Genomic DNA, 9,403 nt, shown 5'->3' with positions numbered 1-9,403 from the left:
TATCTTTGGAAGGAAATTTGTGCAAAGACAAGGTCTTCATAATAGACTGAGTCACAAAGGATGTGGGCTAAGATTATAATCTTTGAATGTGATCCTTCTAAATGGCCTTTTGCTTCATTCAGCTTGGGAAGGAAGTAGACTCGTGAACTTAATATCACATTACCAACAAGAGTTGGTCCGAGTGATAAGCGGTTCGGTTTCGCTTAAGCAAGGTCTCGAGTTCGAGTCTTGTGTATGCAAAAAATTCTTACTAGGAGACTCACCCACCATGCCAGGTGCGTGACGCGGGTCAAATCCGGATTTAGTCGAGGCAAAGCTTCGGTGAACCGGGGGTAGGCTACCAAAAAAAAAACTTAACATCACGTTGTCACTTAAATTTTGAAGTATTAAGTCTACCAATAACAAATACATGAGGGACAATAGAATTGCTTACCAAATTGAATATTTTTTATGTGACAATCTAATTGGGAGTCAAATTCAAGCATTGTCGAGCCCGATTAATGATAGCTCTTTAAAAAGTGTCTTTTGTATTCACACAGATTTGTTTAAAAAAAAAAACACACAAATTTAAACTTAAGATCTTATATTTAAGTAGTCATAGCTCCTTCCATTAGACCAATGCCTGTTAGTTAAAAAATTGCTTTTAACCCCCTAACTTTATGTAGTTTTTTTTTTTTTAATTTTTGGCCCCCTACGTTGCTAGAATGTAGATCCCTCTTCGAGTTTATGAATCCTTTTACACGCAGCTTTTCTTTAATACGAAAATTTAATGTAGGACTTCTTTTCACGTTAATTCAAAATTAACTTCCCTTATTATTTACCCATCAAAAAAAAAAAAAGACATAGAATGAGTCCGTTTAGTTTATAAAATTGAATTGTGAAGATAAAAGTTTCGCTTTGATCCTTGCCAATGGTCCTAGTGCTCTTACGGGTAGAGCAGGAACAATCTACTTTAGTTCTATTCTACATATTAGAAAAGAATAGCCATGCGTTGGCTTAGTTAATAAAATTCAACTGTGTTGCCATTCTTTATATACACCCCAAAAAAAAAAATTGTGTCCATCAAATAGTCTGATTTGGTTCTTCTTAATGGTCATCCAGTGTCACACATCTTTGTTTTTTTTTTTTTTAATCAAATGTCACAAATGAAACAAGAGGCGATTGTTGAAACTTATTTATAAGCTAGCAAGCATGAGTTACATGTCAAGTATCAATATTTTCATCACTAAAAGAATAAAGTGGTCAGCATGTAAGTACTTAAAAAAAAAAATGCAATAGAAGATAAAAAGGTTTATCTTTATGAAATGACTTTAACTTGTTTATTGATAGAATAAGGTACTTGATTTCATGAAGTTGAGTAATTAATACACTTATAATCATGAGAGCTCATGTTATGGTGTTACCTTGAGCTACAACTAGTTTGGCCCATGTTGACCCAAACTATTCAGAATGTGGGCAGCTTCAATATCAATAGTAAAATAATAGGTGTGGATTGGTGGGGTTTGCTTAGATTGTTGGCCACATCCCTTTGAAGATAAGGTGCCTGTATCATGACGAACAAGGAGAAATAGGTACAATAAATTAACCGCTTTGTTTGTGTGACTCTCAGTTTTTGATTTAGACTTGATTGACACATTAACTTTAATGGATGATAATAAAATATCTTTCAAAACTTCGAGCTAGAATGAAAAGTATTAAACTTCACATAGTAGACCATCGCTTTTGTGGGAGTAGATATACCAGACATCATAATAAAACTAGAATGAATTCAATTGACACCTAAAACATTTGGGATAAAGAAAGCAGCTGAAGAACAGGTTTCTTTGGATGCCAAATACTAGCATGATTTTCTACAGAATGAAGAGCAGCAATAAAACTAAGGTACAAGGAGATGTGTGGCATAGTTAAAAGGATAAAAGATTCCAAGGTATGACCCTTGATTTAATATTAGCCATCAAGAAGTGTCCTCAAATGACTATAACATACCTAGAGAGGGTATGAGATCGCAGCAATAGCAGCCAGAGGATGAGGGATCAGAACCTGGTCCTTATTGTCCAAGACAAAACATGGGTTGATGATGACTGGTTTTGTTTGGCATGAGACATACACGTGATCCAAAAATTTCTAGTTTACCTGCTCCTGTAACATAAAAAGAATCTACCTTTCACTATTAACTATTAGTGAGAGAAAGGGAGGGGGTAGAGGTTAGTCCCACATATGCAGCAGAACCGAGGGCATGTAGGTTGAAACATGTTTCCCCAGTTCCTTAATCAATAATTGCTATCGCTCTCCCCCCCCCCCCCCAATCACTTGTTTCTGACAGGAGCTCCTGTGATTTTCTATATATACAGCTGAAGTGATCAAACAACTTCGGATTTTAAGGGTATCAAACCTCCAGATTGACAATATGATGAACTCTTCCAACTTCTTCCTGTGTTGTCTCGTCACAGTGGCTCTATATTTCACCTTCCATCACACAGGCCCCTCTCTAGATGTCATGCCAAAACCAGGGCGAAAGTTGAGCATGTCAATCCCTCTCGTCCAGCATGAAGATCACAAAATCAAGGTACATATTTTCCCCAGTTAATCATCCTACAGAATAGAGTCAATTGCAAGGCAAGATCAGACTAAGTATGATGCGGCATATTCTTAGAACGCATGATCCAATACTTATTTCCTTTCTTCACCATTTGCTACAACCATAAATCTGTCAAGGAAAGGTAAGATCATAAGTGTCCTTTTGTGATCAGATCATAGTCCACCAAACAGAGTCAGTAGCGGCAAGATAAGATCAGAACTATGATAGAATGATACAAAACATTCTAGAAGGCATATTCCAATTCTTCGTTTGTTCCCTTTCCCCTAAGCTGCTACTCATACCTGTCTGAGCACCGCCTCTGCTGTTTCCTACCGTTTAGATTATGATCTCTCCACTAAGTCCTTTAATTTGGGGGGCATTAAATGCAGGTGGCAGATGAGGCAATGGAAAGTTCCTCTGCTGAGGATGATCCCATGGCACTACAGTATACAAGCAACAGTAGCAATCCTCATGATCTAGTCTACCACATAGATTACCATGGAGTAACAACTCATCCAACTCCTAAACATCCCAGACCATAGGTTGCAGCTTTAATTTTCATGGGAAAGAGATTTACGCAATCGTCTATCACTTCTATGATAATTTTAATCTACATATGAATGCAATGTATTTCGTGGGGTAGAAAAGAAAGTTTTGTTCCATGGCTTATCCCATTTGCACAACAAAGCGATATATAGAATACCTTGTAGCCCTTAGCTTACAGAACAATCAAAGTGGACGAGTTGGCTGACCAAGCAACTATGAATGTCAGACATATTTCACCAGGCAACTAAGATATGACATTTTCTGGCTCAACCAGTAGAAATTGAAGAACTTAAAAACGTTAGAATTGAATAAATTACACAAAATCCCATAAATTTTCCTGAAATTACGTATATCTCCTCACAATTTCAAAACATACATACGTCTCCTAAAACTTGAAGTTATATTATATCTTAATCCACTTTTAAATTTATTTTTTTTTAAACTAAAATACCCTCTGTTAACCTGAATCATCTAGTTTTTTTTAATTTAATATACAAAAACAAAAAGGACTCTTGTTTCTATTTGTGCATATTCACACACACGCACACACGCACATTTGTATGTTTAGGCTAATGAATGATATATTAGGGAAAATTTTTAAACTTGGAATATATGAAGTCTATAATTTCAACAAAACTGAAGGAGGTCTTTGTAATTTACTTTAGCATTTATCATGTAGTGAAATCATTCCATTGCTATATTGCTTTCTAGCCTTCCTATATTTCTGAAGCAACATCACATAACCAGCTATTATATTCTCATATACTACATCACTACAAAACCTGGACTTGACTCCTAGAAAAGCAGCTTCTACTTCATCCTGGTACTGAGCACATAAAGACAGCAAGTCTTCAAACACAGAAGATTGATTTACATCATATCTTCTGGAAGACTCTCTTTTTGGATGGAGAAACCAAAGCCATCTGATTCGTTGAAAAGGATCTTCATTTTTCTTAATTGCAACCTCTAAGCTGCTCAGCACTTCCAAGAACCTAGATTCAGTATGAATTTTATCAATTACATGGCAAAAAATGTTTTTCTGATTATGAGCAAGCCAATTACAAACATGTGGTGGCAAAGAATCTTCTGCAGCGAAGCACGCCTTCCGAAAGGTAGGATCAGAATTGCCAATGATCTTGATGGCAAAGTGTAATAAACTCACAGAAACCAGATCAAGCTTTTGAGACCAAGGTATAGAGCCACCATAATAAGGTCTCTCCTGGTTTTCACTCCAGCAATGAAGTGCAAAATGAGCAACTCCTTCCCATCTGCTGGACAGAATACATAAATTATTAGTGATGCCAAAAGATATTTTAGTCATTGCAGGTGTAAAAAATATTAAAAAATGACTTCCATATTTTGAACTGCAAGCACTATCTTTGAATCTTTCATTTACAGGGATAACAGTTGCTCTGCTAGCACAAAATATCAGTATATATGCCAAGCCATTAGAGTGCTCAAACTCTTCAATTCTCTCTCTCTCTCTCTCTCTCTCTCTCTCTCTCTCATGAACTCCATTGGAAGCAAAATCAAAAAATGGAGAAAGAGGAGAAAATGCAAAAAACTGTTACAAAAGAAAACATGTGTTTCAGATATCAAGGACCAAAGCCAAGTCCAAATAACTTGTGACCAAGTCATCCCACAGATCCAAAAGGAAAAAAAAAAAAAAAAGAATAAAATAGATCATTCATCAAGTGACAGGGAGAGTTAATGATTAGATAGCCTTTCCAAATAAAAATAAATAAATAAATATATAAATATATATATATAAACGAACTATAACATGACCCACATTAACCGAGCATAATAAAACCCACTTTTTATGTGACAAAACACTCTTTCTGGAGTTCAAATCTTCCCGCTTCTTCAATTGATAGCACAATCAAAGATTGATAATTTAGTACTCTTCCTCATAAGATGGATTATAATTGACATAGGCATCATTTTCAAAATGATAGCATAAATGCTGGTCCATGAATCAGCTTTCCAGAGACACAAAGTCTGAGTGCGTGTCCCATCTTCTTGTGGACACTAATGTCTAAATTTAATGATTGATTTAGTGTGGGTCAGCTCACATGCATTGTTTCAGTTCCCTGCTTCAAGAAAACCATCAATCATTATATTATACTTTATTTTATTATCTTTTCTGGTCAACAAAGAGCACTACACTATACTTCCTCCATCCCGAATTATAAGCAAATTTTAAGCATGGTCTCTTGGTCTTTAAGCAAAAACCACCCAATTTCAGATGCAATTAAGAGATGTTTCCAAATTTGCCCCTCATTAAATGACCATCATTAAGATAAGAACAAAGTTGAACATAATAACATGGGCATTTAAGTCAAAAAAAAAAATATGACACATAATTATGAAGATTAACTAACTTTATTAGGAATTGTGAAACAGTCAAGATTTGCTTATAATTAGGGACGAAGGGAATACATCACAAACATGAGTTATAGAAAGAGTAAAGGGGAAAAAAAATTATGCTTGCATGACAGGAGAGTTCATAGACAAATAAACATTCAAATTATTGGTTTGCATTCCTTGAAATCATGAAATACTGAGAATTAGTCCAAGGCACTTATAGAATATCAGTATTTTACTAAGCTTTTAGAGGTGAAAAGATGATGATGTCCTACAAAAATTTATGATGTTACAACAAACCAAACTCTGTGGCAGTATTAGTGGTTCAATCAGTGAGCTACACCACGTGATCATCAACCATTCAAACTTCTTATGGTTCTTCTTGACGGACCAAAGAAGCATACTGCTTATTTTAATTAGTCAAAGCTGGACTTGCTTTGGCGGAATGGGGAAAAGGACATCACCATTAACATGACAGTACTGATTTGATTGGGGAATATTAGGATCAAGCATGCTTGCCAACAGTAGAGGATCAGCATGATTGTGAAGATTATTATTTCGTTGGAACAAAATTTACAATTTACCATAGGGGAAAAGGTAGACAGAAAATGATATTGGACATATTTTCAAGAAGTAAATGTGAAATCATAATCCCTCGCCAACCTAGATCCTCAGCTTGTGAATGCAAATATTGCATGAGAGATTAAGAGAAAAGAGATGATGGTGTAAAGGTGGTATAAAATTATGTACATTCCTACAGGAACATGGGAGAGAAAGCTCACCCAAAATTGAGTTTACCACACAACACAGGACACCATTCAATCAATCATTGCATCAAAAGAAGAATGAACACCGTAAAAATCACAATCTTCACCCTTAAAAAAAAAAACAAGAAAAAGGAGAACAAAGGAGGAAAATGAAATCAAATAAAGGGCCATGAGCCCATGACAAGTTTTACAACTCCTTGACAATAAGAGATTAATGGGAACCTTCATGTTAAACTATACTTACTCAAATGGTGGTTCAACCTCAACACTAAGGGTAAGGTGTAATGAAAACCCAGAAGAAACGTCATCAGGGCCGGATTTAGTATATGCTTCATGAGGAAAACCTCTGGGAATATATAACACATCACCCTCCCTGAGCAAGAACTCCTTTTTACCAGCCATTGTACAGTTAACATCATAACCACGTAGATCATCATACAAACGAGGTAACAGCTGACTAGGTTGAGAAAATACTGTCCACTGCTTGGAGCCAAAAATCTGGCATACAAACACACAGTGATCATCGAAGTGACATGCCAAACCCTGAGAATTAGGTGGTGTCAAGTACAAATTGGCACCTGCAGATGGTTGACCAAACATAACTGCTAATTTATCAGTAATAGCAGCAATGCTTCGATAGCGAAACTCTAAACCACGCAGTGCAACTGTATATCCTTCTTTATATGCTTGTCCACACTTCAAGACGTCATCTTTAGTGAAATAGTGAGGTTCTCTAGTGCAGCCTGAATTAAAGTGCTGAAAGTAATGCATCTCTTTTCTTGAGTGCCTCTCTGTCTTTACAACTCGAATATCCTGATGGTAAGCTATAGGAAAACCCAATTTATCATTCACCTCACTCAAAAAATTGAGGACATCATGTTCATCTGAGGCAATTGGAAAACAAGATACTAGACCCTGAAGAATTGATGACAGAAGAGAAGGAACATTCCCTGTACAGCCAAGAGATTGGATAAATGGACTAAGAATATCATTCACATTTAGATTGTTTGATGCCTTTTTCAGAAGAAAGGGTGAGAATTCCCAGTGGTTCAAAATAAAATCTTCAAAACTAGAATCCGTTGTACCAAATAGACTTCCTTTAAGCACTTCAAATGGTAAAGCCGTAGTCAATAAGCAAGAATTAATGGAAATCCTAAATATAGCTTCTGCAAGGTTATTAACTCCAATATTGCTCTTACAATAATGTCCATCTTCATTAACTTCTATAGCACCTTTGACAGCCATTTGATGACTTACTTTTGCCCAGAGCTCTTTCAGAAGGGTTAAGAATGCTTCAGAAACGCTCGCAGGGATATTCTGTAGCTGCTCAGCATCGCATGAATTAATGAGAATAATAGTCGCACTAAGAAATGCCATCAAATGTTCATGATGTTCTCCCATCCCTATCTTGAGACAGTGGAGACTTCCATTGCCCTCAGACCACAAAGAAACAGAATTTGAAAGAATTGGAATCTGAATAAATGTGCACCTAAAGAGCGCCACTTGTTTAGTTATTTAAATAAATGCCTTTAATACTTCAACATTTGACCCAAAAAAAAAAAATGTTGCAGCCATCCGGAATGGAAATTGTTTGTGCCTCACATGTTTTTTCTGACATAACCATGATGGAAAATTTACAAAATTATTCAAATGAAAGGAACAAAGGTTCTCTCATAGCACATGGCTAATTGTGTTTCAAGTATAAAGTATATAAGAGCATATAAAAATTAGTTTTTGGATCACATTTCAAGAAAAAGATTCAAATAATTTGATCATTCAAAAACAAATCAAATTCATGCGATTGAAATGTGTAATCAGAAATCAGCTGAAATAACAGACAGGGTTATTCATTCAATTTGATTAAAAAAAAAATGCCACAGAACTTCAGGCCTGCAGTACACAAATTGCCAGATTAGCAAGTCTATGCATTTGTACACAGATATTAAAAAATTAACTATGCATCTGTACACAGATTTTAAAATATTAAGTCCCCTTCCAGTCCCCAACAACCACACAAACAGAAAACCCGGCGAAGGGCTGATTGCTAATTGAAGCTAAACCACAGCCAGTGGCCCAGTGTCACGTATTTGAACGAAGGAAAATAACCATTAAAAAAAATGTCATAATTGTTAACGCTTACATTAGTTTTTCCAAGGCAGAAAATTTCAGCAGCTGCTGTTGCCCAAAAGTGGTAGTAGACAAGTCCAAGACAGCATTGCAGGCAGATGACATAACCTTTCTCTTCGAACTCGTCAACAGTGAGATTAAACCCTTCAAAGTTTCACAATCAGAAGCAATTTCATTGTTCACAACAAAAGAAGCAAGCGAAGCAGCGCCCACAATTTCTGCGCCACAGCACGCAATTCCAGGACATCTGCAAAGTGCAAACCAAAAAGTAAAGACCCAAACAAGCAAAAAAAAAAAGAATGAAAGAAAGAAAGAAAGAACGAGTCAACCCAGTCTGGCGCAGTTATTTCAAACCACCAAAGCACAAATTCAACAGAGAGGAATACGTAGCTTACTCGGAGTTGAGAAGTGTTGGAAGCAATGCAAGAATGGGTCTGAAATGGATTTCGGAGAGCAGCGAAGTGAGAATTTTGCTTGTGCATTTCCTGATGAGGGAAAGAGTGTCGAGTTCGCGAGGCTGAGAGAGGGATGCGAGCAATAAAGCGAAGATGGTATTGGCGTCATCACATTGAAGTTGAAGGCTGGTTGAGGAAGACTTTGATTTCCTTTTCCTTTTACTTCGTGTTTCTGCAGCTTCATGCTTCTCCATTGTTCTCGCAGATGTCACGGCTCAACTCTGATGCGGACGACAAATTTTCAGATTGGTGACGATCGCGGAGAATGGGCCTTAGATTGGAATTGAGGCCCAACTAAGCCCATATTTCTCTGGCCCCATAACCCAGGTTGATCGAAGTCATCGGTATATATTCATAAAAGGCCCAACTATGTCGTTGCCGTTTTAATGAATAAATTTGACCTTTGATGAAAAAAATACAATATTATATTGAAGATAGATTTTTATTATTTTTTCCATTTATTCATCAAAGAATATTTAAGGCGTGGGTATTATATTGAAAAAACTAACATGAAAATTATATTAGAACATACATTTTGTTACGTTAACAATATTTGAATCATA

General features: G+C 36.2%; 2 protein-coding genes across 3 annotated transcripts; one reads left to right on the top strand and one right to left on the bottom strand.

Moving 5' to 3' along the window:
• The first annotated feature begins 2,203 nt into the window (after window positions 1-2,203).
• Window positions 2,204-3,472, top strand: LOC129298231 (uncharacterized). The gene is made up of 3 exons (XM_054936615.1): window positions 2,204-2,238; window positions 2,352-2,566; window positions 2,968-3,472. The coding sequence occupies exons 2-3, from the start codon at window positions 2,408-2,410 to the stop codon at window positions 3,118-3,120; spliced, it is 312 nt and encodes a 103-aa protein (XP_054792590.1). The 5' UTR covers window positions 2,204-2,238; window positions 2,352-2,407; the 3' UTR covers window positions 3,121-3,472.
• A 298-nt stretch (window positions 3,473-3,770) lies between these two features.
• On the bottom strand, window positions 3,771-9,058 carry LOC129298230 (uncharacterized). Of its 2 annotated transcripts, none has more exons than XM_054936612.1 (4): window positions 8,781-9,058; window positions 8,399-8,632; window positions 6,503-7,747; window positions 3,771-4,395 (listed from the first exon to the last, which is right to left on the bottom strand). In XM_054936612.1, the coding sequence occupies exons 1-4, from the start codon at window positions 9,032-9,034 to the stop codon at window positions 3,786-3,788; spliced, it is 2,343 nt and encodes a 780-aa protein (XP_054792587.1). In that variant the 5' UTR covers window positions 9,035-9,058; the 3' UTR covers window positions 3,771-3,785. The 2 variants fall into 2 exon arrangements, with proteins under 2 accessions (XP_054792587.1, XP_054792588.1); XM_054936613.1 differs by having other exon boundaries at window positions 3,771-4,392.
• Window positions 9,059-9,403: the final 345 nt, after the last annotated feature.

The sequence above is a fragment of the Prosopis cineraria genome, unplaced genomic scaffold (assembly GCF_029017545.1).
Source record: "Prosopis cineraria cultivar Desert tree isolate PC_DT_omini unplaced genomic scaffold, ASM2901754v1 PC747, whole genome shotgun sequence".
NCBI classification, from domain to species: Eukaryota; Viridiplantae; Streptophyta; class Magnoliopsida; order Fabales; family Fabaceae; genus Prosopis; species Prosopis cineraria.
The sequence above is the reverse complement of the archived record's forward strand: the minus strand, read 5'-3'. Positions and strand labels throughout refer to the sequence as shown.

What these genes read in the sequence shown, in the direction of transcription:
- LOC129298231 (XM_054936615.1), top strand. Translation starts at nt 2,408, where the DNA reads ATGATGAACTCTTCCAACTTCTTCCTGTGTTGTCTCGTCACAGTGGCT. An exon ending in ATGAAGATCACAAAATCAAG is followed by an intron (nt 2,567 to 2,967) that starts GTACATATTTTC and finishes CATTAAATGCAG; the next exon opens with GTGGCAGATGAGGCAATGGA.
- LOC129298230 (XM_054936612.1), bottom strand. Translation starts at nt 9,034, where the DNA reads ATGGAGAAGCATGAAGCTGCAGAAACACGAAGTAAAAGGAAAAGGAAA. An exon ending in CCAACACTTCTCAACTCCGA is followed by an intron (nt 8,633 to 8,780) that starts GTAAGCTACGTA and finishes TGCACTTTGCAG; the next exon opens with ATGTCCTGGAATTGCGTGCT. An exon ending in GAGGTTGAACCACCATTTGA is followed by an intron (nt 4,396 to 6,502) that starts GTAAGTATAGTT and finishes TATTCTGTCCAG; the next exon opens with CAGATGGGAAGGAGTTGCTC.